At 43.4% G+C, this 26,680-nt stretch overlaps 7 protein-coding genes across 9 annotated transcripts; 2 read left to right on the plus strand and 5 right to left on the minus strand.

Moving 5' to 3' along the window:
- Positions 1-241: 241 nt before the first annotated feature.
- LOC129594880 (uncharacterized) lies at positions 242-2,885 on the plus strand. Its single transcript, XM_055491738.1, has 3 exons — positions 242-1,020; positions 1,133-1,493; positions 1,790-2,885. The coding sequence occupies exons 1-3, from the start codon at positions 391-393 to the stop codon at positions 2,674-2,676; spliced, it is 1,878 nt and encodes a 625-aa protein (XP_055347713.1). The 5' UTR covers positions 242-390; the 3' UTR covers positions 2,677-2,885.
- Positions 2,266-9,946, minus strand: LOC129594879 (hepatocyte growth factor receptor-like). Its single transcript, XM_055491737.1, has 18 exons — positions 9,448-9,946; positions 8,387-9,082; positions 8,134-8,286; positions 7,708-7,761; positions 7,421-7,573; positions 7,174-7,338; positions 6,956-7,095; positions 6,746-6,884; positions 6,372-6,685; positions 6,191-6,302; positions 5,872-6,132; positions 5,588-5,740; positions 5,062-5,500; positions 4,392-4,588; positions 4,213-4,322; positions 3,980-4,139; positions 3,763-3,899; positions 2,266-3,478 (listed from the first exon to the last, which is right to left on the minus strand). The coding sequence occupies exons 1-18, from the start codon at positions 9,844-9,846 to the stop codon at positions 3,268-3,270; spliced, it is 3,993 nt and encodes a 1,330-aa protein (XP_055347712.1). The 5' UTR covers positions 9,847-9,946; the 3' UTR covers positions 2,266-3,267.
- A 672-nt stretch (positions 9,947-10,618) lies between these two features.
- LOC129594887 (uncharacterized) lies at positions 10,619-12,191 on the plus strand. The gene is made up of 2 exons (XM_055491746.1): positions 10,619-11,532; positions 11,607-12,191. Exons 1-2 carry the CDS (start codon positions 10,932-10,934, stop codon positions 12,113-12,115), a joined length of 1,110 nt encoding a protein of 369 aa, XP_055347721.1. The 5' UTR covers positions 10,619-10,931; the 3' UTR covers positions 12,116-12,191.
- Positions 12,099-13,424, minus strand: LOC129594888 (uncharacterized). The gene has a single exon (XM_055491747.1). The coding sequence runs from the start codon at positions 13,184-13,186 to the stop codon at positions 12,242-12,244; it is 945 nt and encodes a 314-aa protein (XP_055347722.1). The 5' UTR covers positions 13,187-13,424; the 3' UTR covers positions 12,099-12,241.
- A 104-nt stretch (positions 13,425-13,528) lies between these two features.
- On the minus strand, positions 13,529-15,434 carry LOC129594925 (uncharacterized). Of its 2 annotated transcripts, none has more exons than XM_055491791.1 (4): positions 15,076-15,434; positions 14,572-14,808; positions 14,224-14,331; positions 13,529-14,088 (listed from the first exon to the last, which is right to left on the minus strand). In XM_055491791.1, exons 1-4 carry the CDS (start codon positions 15,148-15,150, stop codon positions 13,927-13,929), a joined length of 582 nt encoding a protein of 193 aa, XP_055347766.1. In that variant the 5' UTR covers positions 15,151-15,434; the 3' UTR covers positions 13,529-13,926. The 2 variants fall into 2 exon arrangements, with proteins under 2 accessions (XP_055347766.1, XP_055347767.1); XM_055491792.1 differs by lacking the exon at positions 15,076-15,434 and adding an exon at positions 14,902-15,053.
- A 272-nt stretch (positions 15,435-15,706) lies between these two features.
- LOC129594886 (uncharacterized) lies at positions 15,707-18,545 on the minus strand. The gene has a single exon (XM_055491745.1). The coding sequence runs from the start codon at positions 17,572-17,574 to the stop codon at positions 16,540-16,542; it is 1,035 nt and encodes a 344-aa protein (XP_055347720.1). The 5' UTR covers positions 17,575-18,545; the 3' UTR covers positions 15,707-16,539.
- Positions 18,546-22,350: 3,805 nt separating this feature from the next.
- On the minus strand, positions 22,351-25,853 carry LOC129594908 (platelet-derived growth factor receptor alpha-like). Of its 2 annotated transcripts, none has more exons than XM_055491769.1 (6): positions 25,230-25,853; positions 24,453-25,028; positions 23,874-24,089; positions 23,387-23,745; positions 23,086-23,306; positions 22,351-22,959 (listed from the first exon to the last, which is right to left on the minus strand). In XM_055491769.1, exons 1-6 carry the CDS (start codon positions 25,234-25,236, stop codon positions 22,740-22,742), a joined length of 1,599 nt encoding a protein of 532 aa, XP_055347744.1. In that variant the 5' UTR covers positions 25,237-25,853; the 3' UTR covers positions 22,351-22,739. The 2 variants fall into 2 exon arrangements, with proteins under 2 accessions (XP_055347744.1, XP_055347743.1); XM_055491768.1 differs by having other exon boundaries at positions 24,453-25,036.
- Positions 25,854-26,680: the final 827 nt, after the last annotated feature.

The raw sequence follows: 26,680 nt of genomic DNA on the forward strand, positions 1-26,680 counted from the left end.
GCACTGGCCGATATCAGAAACGTTTATCAAAGCTACCAACAACTGCTCTGCCTCACCTACTAGTTTACGACCTGTCGACACTATGGACGGCAATAATCAACGCAAAACAGACACAACAACAGTATTACAAATTCTTGCGCCACTATGACTGCAATCTCTCTTGATAAGGTGTTTATATCGGGTAAAAGAAGTTACTGTTGATGACTAAAACGCCATCCGCTGAAATTCATATCCATATCCGAGCATGGTACTGATTATAAAATCAACCATCATTATTGCTCGAGCGGCGTACTTAACGGCAAGCAACGCAAATTTAACACGAGCTTACCTGTGCAACCCACCATCACATGGTGTAATTTCATTAATCCCGCGCGCAAGAGATTACCGAAAATGTTTCGAATCTTGTGGATTATTTTCGCCATTTTGCCCTGCCTTGCATCGAAGACAGACCAGTCTGAACAGCTATTACCAAGCACCGATTGCCACTACATCGATTTAAAGTTAGTTTGCGTCAACAGCCGCGCTCTGTTTCCCTCAACTTTCTCAGTGGAGCAGATCCCCGAAGGAATTACCCGACTGCATCTGGGATGCGCTGCCGTCAGAGGACACCATTGCAACATCTTGGAGACGAATTTCCAACCACTGCCATATCGGGCCAACCTGACATCGGTGTTTATGCTCAGCGTCGACTCACCGGGGCACGACAGGATCCCAGTTCCTCAGTTTCTGCACAATGTTAAGGCCACCATAGAATATCTCACTATACAATACTCGAAAATTAGTTTCCTTGATGCAGCTTTCTTGGACGGATTTTCGGCTCTGCAATATATCGATTTTAGTTACAATGATATTACAAATATTGACGTCGGGACATTTCATCCACTGACGTATCAGCCAGTGGGATTGGTGCTAAGCGACGATCAGTTCAAAATTCTGAACGGACTCCAGCAAATTGATCTCACCCAAAACCGGATCGAGTCGTTTGACTGGAGCACACTTAAACCGATAAAGAACACATTGGTGAGTACGAGTGATAACAATATAATTTAATCTGTGTACCGATACTTAAAAATTCGTATGCTGTTCGACGAGCCGAATTTTATTATTACTGATTCATTCATAATATTTTTAGCTCGTCTTGCGATTAAGCAACCAGACCCCAAAACTTCAGACTCTTTATCAGAGCGGAAGTGTCTTTTCACACAAGCTATACGATCTCCGTTTGGAGGGCAACAATTTGACCGGTGTTCCAGACCGGATTTTACGCTCTATCCAACCGTACGACGGCCCAACGCATTACAACTTTGCCGGTAATCCGTTTTGCCCTGATCATGCTGATTGCTCATGCTGCGAAATGGAAGCTTTTGTTGCACGGATGCACGACATTGTGAAAGCAAGCCCGACTAGTGACACGATATTTTCTTGTGGAAGCAAAACTCAGCTGACAGTATACGTTAACACATCGCTTCCATCGCTATCCCTGTACGACAAATGTAAGGCGGAAATGTTGCTACTTATCCTCTTCTCAATGTTACAGTTATATTGTAATTTGTACTTCGGATGCCTTAAAAATAATATAGCGTGATGTTTCAGTTAGCTACATGCAATGAAAAATTGTAATACTTGTACAGATCGTACGTATGTGCAGCACAGTGCGTTTAATACTACGTTTTTCAAACAGTCAAGATAAACTTCGAGCTATCTATGCATCGGTTTTCACAGCACCAACCCATCCTCGTATAACTTATTATTATTTATTCAGCTACTTTTGTGTTTTGCGCTCCACCAGGTGAACGAGCCAGTATAGCATCTGCGACATGTCAAGACCCATCTCCTCTCGTGATTAGCTGCAAAAACGGGTATATCACTTTTTCCGAAACGGATTTCCGCAAAACCGACGCGACAATGGCAGTCTTTCACGGCGACAAAACGCAGCAGTGCCGCATGATTTTGCACGATGCGTTCCAAAACCTCGTCGACATCTCCACATTCCACATCCACGCGAAGCCCAACAGTCCCACTGGTCGCGACCGTATCGAAGCACAGTGTATGCAGGGATCCATCCGTCTGGAGGCTCACGAAGAGTACTTCGACGAGGACGAAGAAGATTTCGATCCAACTCACTTCACCGCCACATCCCTGACCTTTGAAATTGATACCACCTACAACTGTCGGCAGCTATTGACCAAGTTCTTGTTGGCACTTCACGAGTTAACTGAAACCGGAGAGAAAGTGAGCAGTATCGCCGTACCTCTGGTACCGATCGAACAATGGTTGAGGTCGTCGCTTGTATGTTCCAAAGATCAGCCACTGCAGCTGAAGTGTCGCAATGGAAATTTAGATTTCCCGCTCAAAACATATCGGCGGACAACAGCAACCAGCTTCATAATCCAAAGCGATGGCGGCCCGGGGTGTGACGCACTTATGTCTAACATGTACGATCATATTCTGCTGCAGCGCCAGGTCCTTGTTCTTCCGCCTGAACATGATCCCTATCCCGATGGAATTGTAGTTGTGTGTCAGAAGGGCCTTCTTCTCATTTCGGAACAGCATCCCCACTTTTCGGCAAAGAAAGATTTACACATTTACTCAGCCCCTAATCAGTTATGCTGGGAGAAATACATCCAGTTCTTGGATTATCTAGGAAGTCATGCGGCCATAACCAAGGAAATTTAAAAAGTGGAATTTCTCTACCGCATTCTACGTACAAGCACTTATCTTGAGCACTGCTTCCAAGGTGTTGTCAAGACTGTCTGATACTGAAGTAAATGCTGCTCTAAAAATGACAACTCAAACCGATGGTAAAGTTTTTTCTATTTGCCTACTCTCTACGACTGACGAATAAAAATGGTTCGGTGCCATAACCGGTCCGGCATTACGTCCCATCATGCGCGATTTCGTTTCAAAAGAAGGAAGAATGGAGTGATCCTTGTCGCACAAGCGAAACGTTTCCGTTTCAAGCAATGCTAAAATGATTATAGGTGAAAAACAATTCTGCCAAAAAATACCAGTCCAATACTACACCTACAATACTTGTATGGAAGATCGGATTTTAAAATTCGGAAATGAATCAGGGTTACAATATTGGGAGAAGCAATAGATTAAAAGTACAGTTTCAGGAGCAGCACGACCTCGACCAGCGCATCACTGGATCCAGAGTAGGCTAGATTAATGAAATGTACTGCTTACTTCAACAGAATTAGCGACATTTAGTGTCGGAATTTCCCTTAACCGCCCAACCACTCAGGATTTTATAATCAAACAAATTTAATGAACTACTTGTCCGACGTCGGTATAAACTGTATTAACAACCACGCTTGGAGAAGTCTGGATCTGATGGTCCGAAGGTATATTACTCTCGCAGCGCGACAGGACATGGTAAAGACCATTCTGCATAGCAAGTAGATCGGCACACAGGCACTGAAAGTCCGGACGCATCTTCGGCTCGATATGCCAGCAGGCACACATCAGACTGTACCTGCGCAAAATAGAAATTAATGGATAAAAAAATTGTATCAATGAAATTTTAGCTTTAATACCAATAATAAAGCCGACATCGAAATTGATGCTACTGAGTCTTAACGACATACTGCTTATGATTTCCATTTGAAACTAAACGGCGTGGAGTGATTCCATTAGGTATGGATCGTTTACGTAAAATTTCAACTAGTTTTCGTGTTTCTTTCCTTATTTTGTACAATAAGTATGATTTGACCGATAAAGTTAAACAAGTTAAATCTGTCACAAACTCTTCTGGCTTACAGTTCAGGCGGACAAATCGCTGGTTGAGCCAATCGGCAGCCTTTATCAAGCAACTCCAGGACGGTCAAAATATCCAAGTTTCCGTAAGGATGTTCTCCACGCTCTAAGAGTTCCCAAATTACGATTCCAAAGCTCCACTGTAAACATAATTACCAAATGCAGATGGTGCTATGCGCTATACATGCTGTTTTAGCAAAGAAAACAGCAGTTTAATTACCACATCACATTCTGTAGAGTAATCACGGTAAGCGCATTCCGGCGCTAACCAATGATACGCCAGGCGAGTCTTTGAATTTGGATCGAAATATAAATTTTGCTCGTAGAGGTCACGAGAGTGTCCGAAATCCGAAATGCGGACGTCGAGGTTTTCGTCAAGCCTACAGCACAAATCTTGTAAATAAGCGGGCCACAGTGGCATTATGGCTGTTCTTTTTTCCAGCTGCAACCTACAAGCAGTTTCTTGCGGCGAGATCTCGGTGCAGAATTCTTTGACCAGACAGGTACGCCATCCCGTCGGCGATCTGAGCAGAGAATTTTAGGACATCTCTTAAGGAGACATCCTGCAACATGAACAGACAATTACTACCAAGCATTTTTTGTGCTAGTTAATTCAATTTCTTGGTACTAACATGTTTCTTAACATAAGAATGCAAATCGCCGTTACTCATAAACGGCATGACCAGTCCTGGTTGGTTAAGTACTCCATCGGACGAGTAGAGACAAACGCCGTACAGCATCACGATGTTTTTATGGCTGAGGTTTGTCATGATTAGTCCTTCCTCCATTAGTTTCTTCGTGCTACTTTGGGCCATTTCTGGGGTACAGTCTACACGAGATTCGAATGACAAGTTACAAACTAATCCGTTTTGTCGGCCACAAGATCCGTGATATTACCGGGGAGCCTCGATCTACAGCCTTTTTGAGACAACGTTTAAGTCTAGCGGTAGTAAGAGGAAATGCAGCTGCTGTTCTGGGTACACTTAACGCACGTTCTAAACTCATGAAAGACTCTAATAATTTTGGCTGTTTTTTCAGTGTTTAAAATTTGAAACTTTTTATTAGAGTAAACCCGCGCAAGCGCATTATTATATGAGTTACATACTACTTCCTAGGAAAATGTCTGAGAGCTAATAAAAATAAGGTTTCAGCACCAGTTACAGAAGCCTTCAAGCCCTTACGTACTACTAGTAGTATCACTTGCTGGTTCTTTCCCCAAAAACTACTGGGGTCCGGGTGTCACTAAGTGTATCTTCGGACATTTAAATGGAGTAAATAGGTTGTACTCTGTTAAGTACGTACCGTAAATCGTTTTAACAGCAACGCGCATGTTCGGTGCACATATCCTGGCCAACCACGACCCCGATCTCCCTCGCAGCACGCCCTCGTAAACAGTTCCAAAGTTTCCCTGACCCAGTACGCGGGTACACCGTAATCTCTTCGGGTGGATAATCAACTTGTCCGCTTTATATTCGTCATAAAGTGTCTTAGGCATCAGTGAAGCCATTTCGGTTGCTGCAGCTTCCGCTGCAATAGTTTTTCTGGAGCGATGCAGAAGAAGACCGGCAAGTACCGCTGCAGCAGTTACAGCAGCAAAGCCGCCAAAGGCCAAGAGGATTATTATAACAGTTCGACTGTTTTGTGCAGCTGAGTGGTTGGGGTTGTTCAGTAACAGTGGAATGACTGGCAGAGTAAAGTTGACTAGTCCTAGCTGCACCGAAGAATTAAGGCCTGCTGTAAACTAAAAACAGCACTTTTGCATATACATGTACCATTATATCTATAGTATTAGTCTAAATGACAAATGTTTGGACTTTTTGGGTCTTACCAAAACAATGGCAGAGCCCTTATCCGTCACCTCTGATGTGGAGCTAATTCGACATTCCAATGCATCCTCGTGCAGTTTGCTGACAGGACATTCGTTTCCATCAATGGTTATTCGGTAGTCTTTTTCCGTTAAAACTGTATTCAAATGTTTGCCCTACCGCAGAAATCAACTAACATCATTAGCTATAGCCGAATCCTAGGTAGTACATCTAGCAGTCATTTCGAGCTCCACAAAATTTTGTTTAATACCAGTAGTCAAAACTTTACTCTCCAGTCTCCACTTACACAAACTCTGATTATAAACTGTCCACCTTGTCGAGTGCTGTACTCAGCATTTTGCTCGCCCTCCCATGGTGTGACCAGTGGATCGGGTATAATCTGGAGTTGGTATTTTCTGTATTCAAAAACAGGAACTGATATTTTCTCTAATTCGTTTCCGACTAAGGTGACGGATGCATTAAGTATATTATCGATGCCTCCGATTTCCGCTTTCATGGAGACAGCGGGACACTGAATTTCTGTTGCTTGATGGATAGGCAAACAATCCTGTAAGCCGAAAACAGGTTTTCTGGAATCCAAGTTCATGGCAAAAAAATGGTATCACCTTAGTCAGATGAAAATAGTTTCGTGCCACCGTTGTTCCTTCCAATAGTAAAACGGGAGTTACACTAAACGAATCTAGATTTGCTCCACGGAACGCTAACGTATTATATCCGCTAAATTTAAAAAAGTAGCATTCATATCAATCAACATTTAGCTGGGATTGAAAAAGCGTTTTCTAATACCTCAATGTTATTCGTAGCTTGGAATTTGGCTGGTCGAATATCGGTTCATTCCGATAATGGAACCTCACCGATTCGTTTGTGGTCAGAAACTTGTTTCCATCGATAAACAACTTTACTGCACCTTTCTGGGAGTTCCGAGATTGGCCAGTGTAGCACACTATGCTTGTCGTGGTAACGAGTTCCATTTGGCAGGGAATTCCGGCTACGAAAATCTCTTGTTTGTTACCTATCAACAAGTTCTCACCGAAAATCGTCAGGCGCGTATTGCCAGTTTTCGGGCCAAAACCTGGCACTATGCGCGTCATACTGGGAACCTACACAAAGCGTAAAATAAAGGTTTCCTTATGATGACAGCGGAAACTTCGCCTATTTACCAGATAACGAAAACCCTCTTGGTGCAGAATATGTTTGCCGCTTATATCAAACTGAGCGCTGTGCGTGCGATTTTCCTCCACGTAAATTTCAACCGACCCTTGGATTGGTACTGACGACGGTGAAGTCTCGCAATGAACTCTGCAACCATAACAAGCAACACTCAAATCCAGTGCATTTCGCTGGTATTGCATATTAATTTCAGTCCTCACTCGTTGTCATTTATTTTTTTAAGGGCTTGACATGGGATTCCGGCGATATTAACCGTTAAGTTAGCATCCCTGGAGCCGAACAATTGACCTTTAATAGTAACCTCGGTGCCACCAGCGAGACTTCCATTCACCGGATAAAACTAGCATCACAACAGATTATAAGAAACAGTAAGATTTACTGCTCGACACGCCACAAGGACAAGACAGTCCGGACTTACGGTTTCGATGACAGGCGCACATTTGTGAGTCGACCATGCGGCTGTACAGGTACCTTTTGCGCTGCAGTATCCTGTATCGCACCAGCCGCATCCCATCCGCTTGGAAGCTTGCAGGCACTGGCTGCAAGTTGCATGCATGCCACAGCCAATCGGGAACGACATAATCTAAATGGATTCACACACGAAAATTTTTCGTACACTGGCTCTACTCTTTTACTCCACTGGTAGAGGAAGTTCTTATCCGTACCTTGTTTTTGGTAGCTACGACGTAAAAGGAAGGACCAGAAGAGTCTGTGCGCAGTGACGGGACAAACTCGTGCGGATCGGTCCGGCGCCGGCTTATCACTTGCGTTGGCACGCTGGACAATACCCTTGCCTGGCATTGGTCTTTCGATACTAACTGCGTAACAAGCATAATAACGAGTTAGCGGCTTGTATTCACAGTAAAAGTTTGACTGCTTTGGGTAATTGTCGTAAGCAAATCGCACCGCAAAGTGAAATTCATACATCGTAGTTCCAGATTACCGTACCTACCAGTTCAGTTAAACGGAGCGTTGAATTGTCCACGAACATTACGGCCAACGTATCCTACAACAAACTGGGGATCAGCCTGCGACGACACTTCGACCAGATGGTCACTGTTCAATGCTTTCAACGTCGAATAACAATTTAAAAGGTCATGTATCAGATACGTATATATTGGAGAAGCAATGACTGCATATTATAAGATCTTTCGTGTAGTTTTTTATCAGCTCTTCGCAATGTTTAAGCCCAGAAAGCGAACAAGAGGGTGTACTGTTGTTCGTAAACAACAGCTGAGAAAAATTTGTTTTAGAATACTACATAGCATGAGTACATACATCATGAAATCTGCACTTTGTTATCTGGTATGCCCGCTTGTGCACAAATCTACGTACAGCTCTTTCTTCACTTCTTAGAAAATTTAGAAAAACAACTTACCTTTCTGCTTCCTATATCGGAAACAATCCCGACGCTGACAAGTCGCATAGCACGAACATCCGAGCGCACCAGACATTCGCTTCCATCTAACACAGTTTTGACATCGATGAAACCATTGGGAACTCGCGACTGGGAGCACATCGGCATCGCACTCTGAAAATTTCATGACGAACGTAACTATTAAAAATGCAAACATTTTACAGTTATAGGAGTAATGCAAAAATTTCCTAGCTGCTACATCACATTTACTTGCCTGGTGGCACAGGAGGGGATCACCTCGAGAATCCAATCCAGTAATCCAGGGCAATTTACTCCTGCGCTGATCCTGTGGGTCGGTACTTTTGTAAGCGTAATCTTTACATTTATCAAAGGCTTCGTCAAAACGGCGATTTATGTCATCCAGGCTAAATACACACAGGGCGGTGTTGAATCCTTTCGCCACTTCCCATGAAAATGGCACATGTTTCCCGAAGACCACACCGAGGAAGGTTTTTCCTTCCAGCACCAACACACTTGCACTGATAGCTACAGTGTAGGAACCTCCACATTGAATGGTCATTTCGCTGTATGACTGAAGCGATAAGTCGTCCGCACAGAATCGACCGAGACGTGCCTCGAACGACCGCCCCGGCCGCCGTGAGGTCTGCATGGTGATCAGATAACCAAATGGATGTGGTTTCGTCGGCAGTATATGCAGAAATACCGGTTTGATCTTCCATGGATTTTTCTGGCGGAAAGTTTTGTTGATTGATAATTCGACTACGCTGACAAATTGTGAGGCATGGTCGCCAGCGGGATTGGTCTTTACTTGACGAATGCTAAGAACCGGGATCGCATCCGATGAATTGCGAAACCCGTTGTCTTCGGCTGCGATATAATAATAACGGTCGTCAAAGTGGTCCGCGACGGAAACAGCAAGCTGCCGGTTTGCAAAAAGGGTGGGGTTATTCTACCAAAAAAATACAAGTTAATTTTTCGCACAGTACTTTAGCACAAAAAGTGCCACATGCGACAAGTAGGCCAATGAAGTAGTGAAATTTCGTAATATAGTTTTGTGCCTCTCGTATAATATTGCGCAAGAAACAAAAAGCCCGTCAAGCGGTAATTTTATGATATTCTATCGATGCAATATGATGCAGTCTCAAATATGTAATAACTTAATCAGCGGGTGTTTCTGTACTGTTATTTCTCTTTACAGTATATTTGAGCATATTACAGGATATTTTAGCATATACAATTTTTCGTAAATCACTACTCTACATTTTATTTACTCGAAATCCAAATTTCTAAAAGTTTTAAGAAAAGTTGCCTAACCAGATGTATAAAATTCGTAAAGTTATCTTCAGTGGATATTGCACATGTCCCTTGATTACACGCTATCAGAGAAGCCTCTGTCCCGTTTTTCTTGACCAAAAGGATTTGGCTACATGGCGGCGAGGAATCAGTGGAAGATATCCTGGCCAGCAATGTCGAAAATAATGACGAGTCGTTGGATATTCCGACATTATGGAGATTAAATGTGTGCACCGTCCCGTGCTGGTCCAAAGCAAACAGAGAACCATCCAATCCTTCGGCAATTTCTTGAAATCTCCTGCTGCTCTCTGGATGCACAGCAGTTTGTGGAGCAGTACGCAACAGCTGATGCGTGCGTACAAATGCGCCAAACATTAGACTTACTACCACAGCAAGATATTTGATCGTTTTGATGTACATGGCGGAAATCTGATCCAACAAAGAATGCTAACAGAATCAGCGTAAATACAAGTTTTGATACGTTTACTGCCGGAAGAGAACTGGTCGCGACCAGTTAACGTTCGTGTGATCGGTACTTGTGGTCGATGCTACGTTGTAAATTGTAACTAGTAAAATTGTAAACAAGGTGTGTAAATTAATGATAAGATATCTGCAGATCACAGTTAGTCGATTGAATGCACTGTACTATTGAAAAGTGGAAATATACAATTCTTGTTTTGTGTTCTGATAAGATAATAGTAACTATGCCGGTTACCTTAGCTTCTAAGAACAGTTCAACAAACATGTGTACGAATTCACATGCGTAAGAAAATTACACTGCTATTACAAAAAGCTACTACAACAAAGATTTTCTAAATTATTGTCAGGAATTTGCACCGGTTCGTATTACTGAGTTGCAAAATCAAAATAGCTCAAGCGGTTTCCTTGTCAATTTAAATTGCAGTTTTTAACCTTGACAGTCCGGTCACTGCGGCCCCCCGACACATGAATGCACTAAACTGATGTCGCAACTTGCAACCTTGTTTGTTTAAGTAGCAACTTCATTCATTTTTCCCGCTTAAAATTCTGCGCGACTTATACGCGCTGTTCTTCATCTACACTCTACAGTATAATGTGCATATCAAAGCGTTTTATCGCACTGCACTTTGTACGGAATACAACAACACTGCATTTTAGTATGTTTGTTCTTCTACTTATTTTACTGTAAAAAGCAAACATCTTGGCCAGCTACAACGAGATAGCGTGCAATGTGCATTATCAAATGATTTCTAGTTTACATTGTTTTAAAGGCGTCGCCATACACCGACACGCTAGTCATCGAAAATTTTCCATTAGGAAGACGAGCGGCGTGTGAGAACGGAAAAGTTCGTTTACCGCCAATTATGCAAGCACTCCAGTCTCCCAATCAGTCATCACACAATTATTGTTTTCGTCTTATCAGATCGCCATGGCCACGGCACACGTGCGTTTGGTGAAACGGGCAATGTGTGTATCAATACACTTCATGGATATATCTCGGTATTCCGTCCGCCATCACCGATAAAATGCTGATGTTATGGCCCCTAAAAAAAGTTGCCATTGTTACGCTACTGGCAGCCTCTTGCACGGGAATCTTTCTGTACACGGTGAACAGCATTCTCAGAACAGAACCAGATATCTTGGCTGATGCTGGATTAACCCCGGGTGGCACCAACCGTCAGTTGTACTCATCTCTTTCCAGCAGCCAGGAAGAAAGATTCGACAATGATCTGCATGATTACCTGGATGATGCGGTTTTTTCCTCATCCGACAGTCTCAACCGCACAGTGCATTTCGTTAAGATCTATTCCAGTGCGCCTAATAAAGCGTCCAACAGCTCATGCTGGGTGGAATGTCTGAGCCTGTTGTCAGTGATGTTGTACATTAATCCAGAGTATGTGTATTTACATACGAATTACCCGGATTTCTGGCCATTCGAGCCGTGCCAGGCGACCATTACAAAATGGCCGAAATTACGGATTGTTCCCGTGCAGAGACGGTTTATTATGGGAGGGAAAGTCATTACATTTATCGAGCACCAAGCGGATATGGTTAAGTTGTATTCGGTGTACAAATACGGTGGGATTGCCATGGATTTTGATGTGTTCCTTTTGCCGCGTCTTAAAGGTCAGTTTAAATTTGCTTTTATGTGTACATTAACGATTATATCTATCAGTTTTTATTGGCTGTACAATTTGTAGATTTGCTACCGACAATTCAGAGCAAGTATGAATGTATCGTGTCCAAGGAATACTCCTATCTCAATTTGGGTTTAATCGGTTGTCGAAAGGACTCGGAATACATTGCCGAAATCTTGGATAAATACGTCACAGACTACCGACCAAGCGAATGGGTGTACAACTCCGGACGAACACCATGGAAAATCTACTATACCGGCAAATATCAAGAGCGGGTGTATGTAGACGATGAAATCTCCAATAAACCGGATTACGACCGACGGAATGTCATGTTGCAACAACGTGGCATCATCAACTGGATGCAGAAAACTGGATTCCATTCGTACGCGCATGCATCGCCCTTCAGTATGTGCTCGTTAACAGAGTTAACGTTGCCGGCGATGAAAAGTAGCTTTGCGGACATGTTATTGTTTATCTTAAACGACGGTAGACTAGCCGGTTTAGTCGACCGTCCAGTTACAACAGCCCCACTAATGTACAAAAAAACGGTGCTGGAGAATCTCGTTTTCTAGATTACCGGTGTTAACTCAGAAATTTTTATTTCACCTGCATGCCAGGTGTGAAACAGAAATTGTTTATTCCTGTCTGTAATCGTAATAAAAATAAAAATCCTGGTTACTTAACTTTTATTAATACGTTCATGCATGGGTAAGATAATATTCCAAATAGAACCAAGCATCACCAGTCCCATTAAAATATGCTACAGAAGTCAAAAGCTGAAAATTTTCCGGAAATTTCATTATCACGGCATTAACAATATTTTGATCTTTTCCGGCGTTTAATCCTTGCGCAAAAAAATACGCTTGCATGCTGAAGTATTCGCGAATGAAAATTCCCCAGGCCTTTTCATGGCCGGCCATTAGGCCTGCTGCCGAATGATCGGTGCGTCCTTCGCGAAGACTGATAGACAGCGATCCGTTCTCATAAACCCGATCGCGGTTGGTATTAAATGGATGCAAAATCGCCAGAGCGATTTTATTCTGATCCGGTAGTTTCCGTCGCAATACATCTGGATCAGGAAACTGTATTAAATGCGGTACGAATTCCGCTTTACGAAATGCCCCAATGTCGCACCACACGAAATACTCCGAACGAAATACGTTTTCTTTGATAGCCTGTTCGACAAACCGCCACTTCTGATTCCAGATGATGTACAGTTCCGGCGTATGATACTTCTCGTAATCGGTACTTTTTATTCTTCTCCAGTGATGCATCTTAGAGTACTCTTCCAGTTCTTCAAATCCCTTGATGATAAACCGGGTGCTATTCAGATGCTTCATTCGCATGGTTTTCAGCGTCGGATACATGGCAGAACTGGTAAAGATGTATAAATAGCAAGGTATATTCGGGAGGAAGTTCTCAATCCACCTGAGATAGTTGGCATGGGGTCGTTTCGAAGGAATCTGGTAATAAGCTGTCACAACCGTCACAAAGCCGGTACTGTAGTTTTGATTAGGAATAAAGTCAGCGTTTGACAAATTTTTTATTGTTTGTACTGGAGATGGTGTAGCAGCACAATTAACCACATCGAGAAATCGCGAAACACTGGTGAAGAACAAGATTGTAGCTAGTACTGGCGGCATTGCTAAAACAAAATAATTGGATCGGTCCTTTGGAAGATCAATGTGAAATGGAAACCGCTGCACCGCACCCTCCCACGCCAGATTGAGAAATATACTAACTCGCTAATTCTAGGCTGCGTTCAAGCGGAAGCGTACTGGTTACACTCGGATAAATATCAGTACTTAATTCTCAGCAACAGCACTGATTATTTATTGCCGGAATTTTATTAGTGTGATGACACTTCGTACATTATTCTGATTGCACAGCAGTTACAGACTTGCATGCCAGTTAGTCAGGCTTTATAAACGGCTTCTTAAGGCAGCGATCGTCTCATTAGTACTCCTTTTATTGTAGATTTCCACAGGACAATTATTTAGCTGCGCTTTGATCACCGCGCTGATTAGGAACCTGCAGTATAGTATTGTGTATCATGATCATTGACCACAATCCACAGATCAGCGGAAGCAGTTCACGCAGTACACGATCATAATAATTACCTATGACTTATGAGCAAAGGTATAGTAATCAAGCTGTAACAGAGTTATAACGTTAATTCTATCAGCGCAACATGGGCTCGTGCCGCCCGTTCGCTGCTACTGATATACTATTATGAGTACGCAATTTAAAAAAATACCAAAATTTCTCCTGTCGCAAACTGTTGGACCGCGAGATCGATAAAAGACACTTAGTTAGCACTTTGTTAATTAGCTGATTTTTTTTATTTAGCTTATGTCTTTTATTGTGCCCGGAAAGCCCGCTGTCATCGTTGAGGTTGAGGGTGTATTAGTACTCCTTTCGTTTGTTCCAGCTCCCTTTCGTTCGAAACTAACTCCCGTCGAGTTAACCAACAAGAGCCCGTAATGCAAAACAGGGCACAAGAAAAATGTAGTACAGCTGGTACCGCAACTGCCATTCCAGATACCTGAAAACAATAAATGTTTTCGCTGTTGTCATGTTGTACCGAGTAGGTACTTAAACGCGTAGTTTTATAAAATGCTTCTACGATAATTTGGCCATGTTCCCATCATAAAACAGATGATCTAGTTTATGGGCTTACTGCAGAATAGAACATTCGTTGTGGCATTTCCTTATTGATGAACTCCAAATACAAGAGAACACTTGTGGACAGCAAGCCGACCGCTGTCACTAACGGCAAAAAGGTCAACTAGAAAACGTTAACTGGAAGACTTATTAGCAAAACAGGAACTTACTCGTAGAGCATATTAGAAACTTTTTCTAGCAAGGTTTTAAATATTAGGAAATATGCGCACCGTAAAAGTAACAGAAAAAAACCCACCAGAGAGTAACATCAAAAATCACTGATGAGCATCAAAAATACGAGTACAGATCCTCGCTGATCGGAGGCTTTTTTTTCGAAAAAACGTAATATAACGGTTTTTTTTACCAAGTATGCACATCCAAATTGCCAGTTCTTATGTCTAAGGCCCATCTCAATATCCTTTTCCCTGGTTTTCTTCAGCCTGGCCACAATAATATTGTGAGCATATATCAATAAAATCGACAGCACAAAAGCATATCCCAGTGCAGCATGCCATTTCCATAATTCCGGGATCATTCGTGCCGGAAGATGCATGTCCAGCATCTGCTTCGTGGCTGTGGCTAATGAAGTTGCAGCCGCAGTCTGTGCAATATACGTCGCAACGTTTAAATTTTACGTAATGCCAGCTAACTGATCATAATTTAATTTCATTTCTAGTAGGAGATTCGCTCTTACCAAGTAAAATACGATGAACAAAAAGAGGCACCAGAATTTGAATATCAAAAAGCACTTACTGGCAGCCATTTTAGTGAGCTTAGAAATTATTTGGTTGCGGTACCTTATTTCGCAATGAAGTCAGAGTGCAAAATATTTGTGTATTAATTCTGCTGGCCTGCTTCAATTACTTACTCGTTCAATATCGCGTGTAAGTTTTGCCTTGCAAAGCAGAATAAACAGAGTGGTGTTGATATTGATAAGACTCATGAGAGTATTTGAAGGCGATAACGTTTGTGCGGTACAATCGTTAATTTTTGATTAGAGATCGTTTTGTCAGCATTTTTGAATAAGCGGAACTTTGTGGTTGTAAATTATGTCATAGCTGTAGTCCAAATAGTTCAGAATGAATTAATATTCTTTTATTCCGTACCATTATAGGTCAAGCGCAACAATTTTCACATGTAAGGAACGCACCAAGCGTTAAAGCGAACGAAATTTCGCAACATTTACACTGTCCGCCAGTGCGCGCAAATACAACAAAATTATAAATGTTGATAAACTGAGAATCATTGAGAGCGCACACTTCAAAAGGTACTACATGCATGTAGTACCTTTTGAATGTAGTACCATGCAAGCGTACCCCACATCAGACAGATCGAGGTGCAAGGAAGGAAGTTACCATAGAAGTAGCCAGCATTTTCGAAAACTAACCAGCATTTTCATGAGCAGCAACATATTTTATCAGATATAATACTCTGCAGAAATAAAAAAATAAACAGCCATATGCGTACCTGCAGAGCCATAACTTCTGCAACGGTATAAACAAACGATAACACAGAAAAACTACTTGTTTAGTTCTTGCAGTAATCTTCGTTGTTACTTTTATTTCCACACGTTTCAAGGAATATTAATTAAAAATCACTTGCGCGTCACCCATCAGCCATCGTGCCATTCTGATTATCTGAAACAGAGCGTCGTCGCTATTAACATCACCACCGTATACGCAAGCCAGCCACCCGTTCCCAAGAATTTTCTATCGTTTGCGTTATTGCCGGGGTTGCGTATCTCAAAATAATCCATACGGAAATCCTCTAGCAACGGGCGCAAGGACAGCACTGCATTAAGATAAAAAAAACTAACCTTTAATAAGTATCATGTCACAAGTACAAACTTAGTACTAGAAAACATTAATCTCATAACAGAAACACTTCCTCAATGCTATCCTGATCGGGAATTGTACCCATTACACAAATCGCATTCCCCCGTTGTATCTGGATAGAGAGCCGCTGTCTAAAAAACTTTCGCACGCTTCTGGCCTGTGGCGGTGGCCATACCGCTTCCAACCTTATCCACAAGCCTTTTTGTTCCATCTCCCCACGGTCCGTAAATTTCGAATGCTGCCGCCATGAAGTTATACCGTGGCTGCAGCCAGCTGTGTTTCGTCAGTTTCGCTCTTTCGGCATGTTCAGCTGCGGCCCCGGCATTCATTGAGGTGCGATCGATATAAGAGGCTGCAAGTGTGTCCACGCAAGTCACGTCGACGGCCAGCGGCTTTCCGCGTTCCCATGGTACGAGTGTGATCACATCCGGCCTTTTGCGATCCTTCGCTGAAAGACCTTTCGGCTCCATTCTGGCTGGGAAACCGGCTGTCTTTAGTCATCGGGTGAGCTCCCCACTGATACCGTCGTGTCGTGGCAGCCGTCCGGCAGATCGTTTGCAGCGGAGTCCGTGCCGGCCTAATTCGTCAACCGATCCACCGCACACGCACACGTGCGGGGATACAATTGGTGCACCCAAACGCAACGCCACGCTGATTCGGAGAGCGTTATTTTCCAGCAGATTACCGAGGCTTGCTGCGGGCAGTGCATGGATCCATACGCCGGATTCCGGGACCGAAACAGCCTTCAGGTGAGCGACCTCATCCTTTGTGGTGCGCAATGAGGTCAGCCTAGAAAATGCGTGTAGCGTCGTAGGCGTGTCCCAGGCCTTCTGAACGTGTCGCAGTGCTTCCGCCGGGAGATCGGCTGTGTTGGCGATAACCTTCCAGGCACGAGTGGCTACGGTTACATCCGTTGGCTTAAGCGTCGGACACAGCTTGGAGATCAGTGGGTGCAACGAGGAAGCCGATGCCAGATAAGCAGAGGGAGCTAGCTTCTCGGTGCGTCTGATCCCCAAACCGTCCAGACGAACGGGAAAGGATGCCTGGAGCCACGTCGGATAGTCCATCCGTACGTTAGTGATGGATTCTATTGCGTCGCGGAACACCTGATCCAGTCTGTACAACTCGCTGGGAAACATCCAGGCGGGAGAGGTGCGTAAAATATGCACTATTTTCGGGACTCCTAAGCAGTTCTTCAACAAGAACAACGCATGGTGCTTAGGAATCAGCTGTAAGCGGCCGCACATGATCTCCAGCTGCCTGATCTTTTCGTCGATCGTCGGGATTACGGCGGCTGGTAGAAGCGGGGATCCGAGGAGTGTAAGTTTATCTGCTGATACAATGGCAATACCAGGGAACAGACTGGTGAAGTCGCTGGCGGCCGTTGCTCTTTCTGCTTCAGTACCACCACACAAAAACACTTCGCATTTTGCGATGTTAACAGTCAGGCCAATCTTCGCAGCTTCTAATATTAGTTGTTGGAAAATGCTGATCACTTTCACTGGTTTATCTTCCAGTGTCCCATCATCCATATACCAGGCGTTCAAATCGGCATCCAATATGTCAACGACACACTGCAGTACCAAACAAAATAAGGCTGGGCCGAGTGGATCTCCTTGCTGAACGCCAGACTGAGAGGAAATTACTGTATCTCCCAAAAACAACAAAGAATATGACCGTAACACATTTTAATGAAGGGATAATACTCTGGAATAACTTCAGCCGATATCTTTAATACTTCCTCGCGTGAGATGCAATTGAAAGCGTTGGTGAAGTCGATTTTGAGTAGGACTTTAACGTCATCACTGTACTGGAGGAGAAAGTCTCTTGCAGCGTGGATGATGCCTTCGACGCCCCTCTTTACACCTGACCCAAGCTGATGCGGTTGGAGGAACTCCGATGTAATTGGCCGGATGCGGATATCCACCGCCTTAGCAGCAATGCGGCGATACACATTCCCAACAGCAATCGGGCGCAGTCCTCCGTCTTTTTTGCGTAGTGCGACGAGCCGGGCGCCACAAAGCAGGGGGACTATATCAGAAGGAATTTTGCCCGTTAGTAGGAGATTCAACAAGTCTGTAAGTGAATCACACAGGTCAGACGCAGCGTCATTCATTCTTGCACCGATCAGGTCCAACAGATGCTGCGGACGCAGAAAATCAAGGCCACCTGCACTACCACGTGGCATGCTCTCCAAAACTGACAGGACTTCCGCGGGAGTGAGCGGGACAAATGTCATGGCCGGAGGATCGTTGGGGCAGTGGGTAATGGGGCTGCTGGGTGTTTGCGCTGCATGCTTTCTATCACCTCTGGGGTTGGGTTGGCTACAGAATCCGACGAAAGGAGAGTGCGTACGGCCCCGCTGACGTTGAAGTCGTCGATCTGCATGCCAACGCGACGGGGAATCTCGTCCTCGGGGGTAGCGCGCCGATGGTTCTTTGGGGCGACGGGCTCTTCACTATCGAGCTCTCCGCTTTCGAATTTAGCGATCCGATCACGGATATAGGAGGTGAGGATGTTTTGTGAAGAGCACAGGACGGTGGAGACCTGATAACTACGGGACAGCTGCCACGACAGCCTCCGAAGTATTTCCGAAGAAATGCTTCAGACTAGGTCCCGTAGCCACCCATCTTACACGGATGAGGGAAATTAATCATCCGGGGGCAATTGAAGAACCCAATAACAAGTATTAAATAAGATCAAGGAGATAGTTTTAAATAAGATCGTTTTAAACACAAATTCACGTAAGATAATAACGCAAAACGTATCGAAGCATCCTCATTACAGTACAGTGTGCCTAGGATCTGCTGCTGGTAATGCGCGTAAATTAACCACGTCTGCCAAATGGGCTATAGTGACATTCATCTTTGGAAACTCCTTGGTGTTCGGAAATCCTAAGGTCAGGCGGGCTTGACCATCCAAATGCCAGGTGGCAAAAGTCGTCGAATTCCAGCTGGTCCAGCGCAGTTGAAGCGTGTGATAATCAGCCGACAAGTCATCACCACTGTAAACATGCCATGTACTGTAATGAGGATGCTTCGATACGCTCTGCGTTATTATACACTGTGCAAGTGTGCGCACACTTGCACAGTGTATAATAAAATACCCTCGCACTTCGGACACCAGAGATACGTCGACCAAAAATATTGATAAGCTTATAAATCTCGAGTGCAAGCTCGGATGACGACACTAACAATTATCATTTATTTCATTTAAAAACACTTTAACTTTTAAACTTTTTGTCCATTTGGAGCAACATTGAAAATTTTATTTGGTGTCCAGAATGCGAAGATACTGTATATTGTGCAAATGTCGAGAATGCCAAAAACATCGAAGTACGATATTTTGAATAATAATAAAGTTGCTGGCGCGGTAAAACTTTTTAACAATTAAGCGCGGTTACACCTCTTATTTGCAGCAAAGCAACTGTACTGCACTGCAACTTACCTCAAATAACGTGCACTAGCGTTACGCTCGTAATCTGCATTGTCCTGAAAATCTGCATTAGCGTAAAGGACGGATTTGCCTAGAAGAATTTTGGAATATTCCAGGTTCACACTGGTCTTAAAACAGCCGCTCGCTGTTACCGGGCATTTATTCGCTAAATGTATATAAAAAAAGAAGAATGGACTACGAGGAAACCGTAATCGTGTGCTCAGTTCGGTGCCGGGACGAAAACTGAATGCTTTCACCGTTTCTATAATGGCGCCTGTAAGGTGCATTTGCGCAGATCCTCTGACAGCGGCATCCAGTACCAACGTTCATTCTGACGAACGTCCACATTTGCACCACTAACATAATGCGAATAATCAGTCAAATTTGGAGAAAGCTCTTGGTTAAGGACGGTCCACTTTTAGGTATTTAGGCGAAGTCCTCTAAACTCCTCGCGAAAAACCTCATCTTTCGATGGACGTGCAGCAGTAAACACTAAACGTAGCAGAAAAATGGCACAGTTACACCGAAGAACTCGCATCATGAAAACGCTAAGTTAAAACGAATAAGGTCAAAGCTTAAAATGTCACGCTTTTTATCAAAATTAGTTACAAGCGTAGCAGCGCTTAGTCTGCTCGAATTTCGAAGTTCTCTGCCGGCGTCGCGTTGTGCCTTTTATCTGTGACAGGACCTCGTCATGCAAATACTTGCATGTTTGCCAACAACTCCATAAAATTTAACAACCGCATCACATGCGGAACATACAACGCTTAAAACCTCCGCTTTGCTCATACTGTTTCATTACCTTGGATGTCACACTCTTTCATTCTCTGCCATCTATAAATGCGTCACACACGGTATGCGACAATTAGGTATTTACAGTGCTTTCACACGGAAACAATGCTGTGTACTTGAATATTTGCTGTACGTACTCGTATAAATTTTATCTTTCCACAAAAACCATATTTGCATCGCCGTGATGGGGAAGTGGCGTCAGTGTGACTGCACTTAAACTCGTACTGCTGTGGTGGCCATTGTTAACTGATTCATGAATCAGCAGCAACCTATTTGGGTGTGGCACAAAAGGCACCCGTAAACCGGTGTTAATCATTTAATCCTTTTTAGACAAAGTAATCGGAGGGATGCCTTGTTAGCTTTGTTAGTTTGGAGAAAACTTGACACAGGCTTTTCTTACCCAGTATGCACAACCAAACTGGGCTTCTTTTGCTTATAAGTTATAACCCATCTCGATATCCATTTCCCTGTTTTTCCTAAATCTGGTAATAATAATATTGTGAGCATATATCGATATAATGGACAGCACAAATCCATCTCGCAGTGCAGCGTGCCGTTTCCATAATTCCGGGAGCATCCGTGCCGGAAAATGCATGTCCATCATGTATTGTGTAACTGATTGATTAGCGAAGTTGCAGTCGCAGTCTGTTGGATAAATAGCAACCTTACCTGCTCATTTACTTTGCATTTATTTATAAATCTTGAATTGAAGAAGATTAGGAATCGCTCTGACCAAGTAGAACATGACGAACAAAAAGAAACACCAGAATCTGAAAATTAGGTAGCTACATCCACTTGGTAGTGTTAAGCCCAAGTTATACTTCCATCAGGCGAGCCAAATGATTATCATTTAGCGTCATTTCACTGATGCGCATTCATACTCGAATGAAGGAATGTGGTCAATCGTTGTCATTTAAGTATAAACACACCTTCCTGAAAACTGATACCTGACGCCGATCATGCAAAAATGACACTGAATGATCACGAAAATTGACGAAATAGTCGTGTTCATTCTGTCATGTATCATGTGTCAGGTTTACAACGGTTTTTCAAAGAACTTTAGCAAGAAAACTGCTGTAATTGTATTTGAAGATGTTCGCTGAGACACTGCAACTCTGAAATGAGTCTAGAACGGCAAAGTCTTTATGCAAATGCAATGACTGAACTCAAGAAATTCTTTTTGATGTAATTAAGGATAGAAAACCATAACCATACAGTATTTTGTGATATCAAATATCAAAGCATACTATAGTGTTTTGTGAAAAGGATACATTTTTGTAGAGGGCGACCGCCCTTAGTAGTAGTTGCTGTCAACCGCCCACGGTAACGGCAGGCGGCGATGGAGGCACCCGCCCACGTTACGGCTGTGTACTGCCGCCCACGGGGGCGGGCTACTCAACTATGGCGTGCCGACATTAGACGTATGGCAAGCCGGGCAATAACAAATACGGCTCGGGGGTGAAAATAGGGCATGTTTTGCTATGCGCCGCTATCTATCAAGTTTTACAACGTATAAGAATCAAACATTTTAAGTAATCAAAAACATTTCTTGTGATTTTACATAGTATTTTCTAATGAAATCTTGATAATACTGCATGCTCGGTGTCACAGTAAGTTCTAACTGTAAGTACAGAAAATCTTATGCTTTTGCCATAGGTTGTTGCAGCTCTTTTCTTCCTAAATTATTATGTGTGCCGTATTCATGCAACATTTGCCATCATGTTTCCGGCATCATTTTCATGTTTCCACCTTCATTTAAATGACGCCACATGTTAAATGAAAATGAAAGCGCATGATCGTCAGTTTCATTTCTCATCAGGTGGAAGTATAACTTGGGCTTTACTGAACAACGCAACATTTACAGTATCATGACATTGTGTAAGTTTTTGCCCTGTTAAGCAGAGCAAGCAGTTAAGCCTGTCCGAAAATCATAACGTTTGATCAGGGGTCGATTGGGCAGTGCGTACTTCTGAATCAGCGGACAAATATATGACAAAAATTATGTCAAGGATAGCAATTTTCATTTTACATACTGTACAAAGGGTGCGCTAATGTAAGCAAAATGTCACCACATCCGCACATCCATCAGTAGTGTGAGCAAAAATTTCTGAAGATAACTAATTTTAAGGATAAGTGAGAATGATATCGCTTTGGAATAGCGCACGCACGCACCAAGAACTTAGCAAAAACCGTAACAAGTGCACGCGTAGGACGGCTGCAAAAAAGTCGACGTGCTAAAAGAGTACACATGTCACGACATGGCGCACAGTATATTAGCAGCCAGGAAGCTGCTCAAACGCAGACTAAATGTCACCACAGCACATCTGACAGCCACAACGGCAACCACTGCTGCCATGCCGCTTCGTCACAACACAAAACTTGCATAGCAAACAAATTTTATCCATTGTGCAAAACAGCAGCATCTTTTAGAAAGGAATTAAACCCAATGTTTAAGAAAGCGCTTCCTCTATCAGGCACTGCCGTCCGTCTTGATAGCGGGCTCACAAATGTCTGTACTTTCCCTTAACAGAACGTGATATTCTTCGTTAAACAGGGTATATGGGTCATCCAATGGCAGGTAGTCTTCTTCTGATCTAACGGAAGAAATATGGCGCAGACTCTCCGAGAGTTGGGCGAAGGTGGGTCGTTCTCCGGATGTCAAGCTCCAACAACGACACGCCAGATCGTAACTAAATATAACCTGACAGATATGTTTCGGATAATTAACCTATCGCGCCGTTACATTTAAAATTTTAAAATACGAAGCGGAGAGTGCTTATTATTATTCTAATTAGACTACTAGTTTGGACACTTACATAACAGGCGGGCATGCTTCTGGTTTTTCTAAACGTAATCCACCGTTCAGGAAAGATGGAAAATCGGATATATTACGAGCAGTCACAGTGCCGCCATATGGTACGGCTCCTAGGCTGAAGATCTCCCAAACTACCACTCCGAATGACCACACATCCGATTTCTCGGAAAACATCCGGTTGATCATGGCTTCCGGTGGCATCCAGCGCAGCGGCAGTTCTTCCTGCATTAACCGGTTAACCGGTGTCATTTGTTGCCCAGATTTTTGCTATATGTGTGCTATGTTACAGTTCAGTCTAACACCTCTGGATCAAAGTGGGAAAGTGGTGCGCCTTTTTTTGCCATTCCAAAATCTGAAACTTTGGTGATTAGCCCCTCACAGATCAAAACATTCCGCGCTGCCAAGTCCCGATGAACAATGGATCTCTTGCTCAAATATTCCATTCCTCTGCTGATTTGGTAAGCAAAGTTGAGCTGCACGCCACTGGACAAATGCTGACCGTTTCCGTGCTGTTCTTCATTCGCCGACTGATGGGTTTCAAACGGAACTCCCAACGTCCGCGCGTCGCCAAGATGGATCTCCTCATCCAGATGCCGGTAAGATTTTAAAAACATCAGTAGTGATCCAAACTGCGCGTACTCCATCAGTAAAAGTAATTTTCCTGAAAGCAGGAATGTAAAGTATAGGCCGATGTTCTCAAATTTGTACTTTCTGCATTTAGCCATTAAATACGTATGTGACATAACATGTATCTGTACAGATACACCGAACTGTAGAATACAGAAGCACCTTTCACTACTATCCCAAGAAGATTTATAATATTCAAATGGCGCCCGGCATGTGCCATAACCTCAATTTCCTGTGTAAGTTGACGGATCTGGCGCGGATCGTGAGCGTTTCTAATGGTTTTAACTGCAACTTCCATGGTGGCGAATTTTCCATGCAGATCCCTGGCCAGGCCTTTGCACACCACACCAGTTTTGCCCTGACCCAGAATTTCGTTGGCTAAAAAAGGTTATAACGTTGGGAGCTTATAGGATGATTGCGAGGTCACGCGCTAAGAATAAAGCATAAAAGGAGATCTAAATGAATGCTTGCGCTAATAGTGCCCCTCTTTATTGGTCAAATCAAATGCAGTGCACAAATTATTAGAAAAGACACGCAAAATACAACAGAAAAATTTCGTTTAGTTTGTGCTAATAATGACAGTAGTTGCTAGTGCTACAAACTGCACCGCATAAAGAACAGAACTAAAGAACAGAATAAATAACCAGGGTCTACACTAGAGTATTCAGATAAGTATTGTAGTTCTGAATCTTGTGATATGTAAAATAAGTTAAGGAAAAAGACGAATTTGGGAAGACTTACTGATATGGACATGGGCTAATGGGACTTCCAAAAGATTAACGTACTTTTCTAGTTCCACGGGATAATCAAGGCAAAATGATCCCGTCTGAATGCCACCTAAATTGCCCGTTAGACAGAAACTGCCATGAAATCGGTTGACCGACGGTTTCATTTTATCTCGACGTAGCAACCGTTTCCTGTTCTTGACTATCCCGCATACTATTAACGCTACCGCAGATATCGGGATTACAACACCTAAGGCTATCCATAACGCATGTTCCCCAACACCATTCATTTCATCCACACTCATGAGCAATCTAGGAGCTCTGGGCTTGCACGTGGAATTGCACACGGCAATGTAGTCAAAGGACCACTCGTCTTTTGGTTCTGCCTGTATGTCCCTGTGGTAGCTTGCCATCATATCGTCTTCAGGATACGCCAGTGGATTAGGTGCCAGCGTCAGATAGATCCGCAGTGCAGGGAACCCTTTGAAATTCGGCAGCTCCAAGTGCATAATGAGGTCATCGTTTAATAGCCAGCTGATGGAATTCCAGTTTAGCCAAACCAGTCTGAGTGTGTGATAGTCTCGCGACAAATCTAGAGAACTAGCCGTAACTGTTAGTGCAATGTACAGTTGCTGTTTTATATAATGAAATCCGTAGCAAATCAAGCAGATACATCTGGGATTACTACCCGAGCAGGTGCGGCTTGAACTGTGCACACGCTGAGCTGCATTTGTGCTGTTAATTCTAGTTAAGGTGATATGTAATAACTTGATTGCACAAGGTCGAAACGTACCTGACATTCATGGCACTTACGGTATGGCTACCGTTTGCATTGTCCAAATAATACACGGACGCTCTCAAAACCGATTGGTTCTGGCTATTTTTGAAATGTTGAAGATCGATCATTTGTTGTCCCGCGTCCTGCAGGCAGCTTGCTGTGGTGCAGACAATGATTGGCCCGAGCATTATGGTCGAGAACACGTATCGGACACGCGGAAATTTACACCGCAGGGCTAATTCGGTTTTAGAGCGGTAACGGACAGTGGGAATAGTTGCTATAGCGGCACCGCTGAGGATAAACCGGGAAGCGTCGAGTTGGTTTGAAGTGATCAGGTGCAGACCTCGATTATCAACATGTACGTTTTCTCGTGATATCAGCCTTGTAGCGTTGTCCATGAATGGTTCGAATTCCCCATGAGAAACAACCCATTTCTCGGCTCCGAGTGGTAGTCCATCGAAGTTATCGCGGAAGAAGTCGCTATCACTGGCGCACAACGAGACGCCAATCAAAATTAGTAAGCATGTAATCCTAATAAGCCAAAGTTTTCGGCACGCCTGCATACCTAAAGGAGAAAAGAAGTACTTACAGTTACAGTGCAGGCTTGCGATATTAACGTCTGATTGAATATCCAAGGTGTTTCGTCAGTATTAGTGTTGAAGTTTAACAGTTTTGTTGTGATGTTTTTATCAGTTCTTCCCTATAGGCTCATGACGCATGAATTAGCTCACCAAAGTATGCGTCTTGCTTGCTTTAATACTGATACTACCGCAGCTAAACAGCAATGCGACCATAAAGCCAGTCGGAAACTTTTGACGATCAAGTTGTAAACGAGCGCCACTGCAGTTCGTGTTGACATATTATTATGTACGTTGTACGGAGGTCGCAGATCGCTGTAATGGCAGCTTGTAAACGATAATTTTATTTGTGTAAGTTGGAATCAAATTTAAAACAAACCAACACGTATCCGGGTATTCGCTCAAGGCAGAATTCCGGCACACTTAAAGGAAGCAGCTGCACACAACTAGTGCAATGCAGTACTTGTACAAACATTTACAACACCCAGTCACAAACAAGTCACTGGTTCCAAAGGTCAGTGTGCACATACAATTAGCATATAATTTTTTGGAGTAATGCAAGAAAATGGCCAAAGGCCAACGGAACGGTGGAACGATTTCTCTATTCTTTCCCTACATAGAAAACTGATACGATCACAAACGCTAGGTGCACAAGCCACCAATCGGGAAATGCCAGTTTTGCGCAGCTAGATAATATTATGCAAGTGGAATTTCTCACGACAATGTGATCCACGTGAAATTCATTATTCTCTGGGCGCAAAAATTCAGTAAGATTCGATGCTGAAATTTGGTCAGAATGAGCCGGTTGTGGCAACGCCATCAGAATGAGGTGCAGTTTTGGGAACATTCTGGCTTGGGAAAACGAAAGGTTCAGAAAAAGGTTTCCAT

The sequence above is a fragment of the Paramacrobiotus metropolitanus genome, unplaced genomic scaffold, assembly GCF_019649055.1.
Source record: "Paramacrobiotus metropolitanus isolate TYO unplaced genomic scaffold, Prichtersi_v1.0 Parri_scaffold0000072, whole genome shotgun sequence".
Taxonomy (NCBI): domain Eukaryota; kingdom Metazoa; phylum Tardigrada; class Eutardigrada; order Parachela; family Macrobiotidae; genus Paramacrobiotus; species Paramacrobiotus metropolitanus.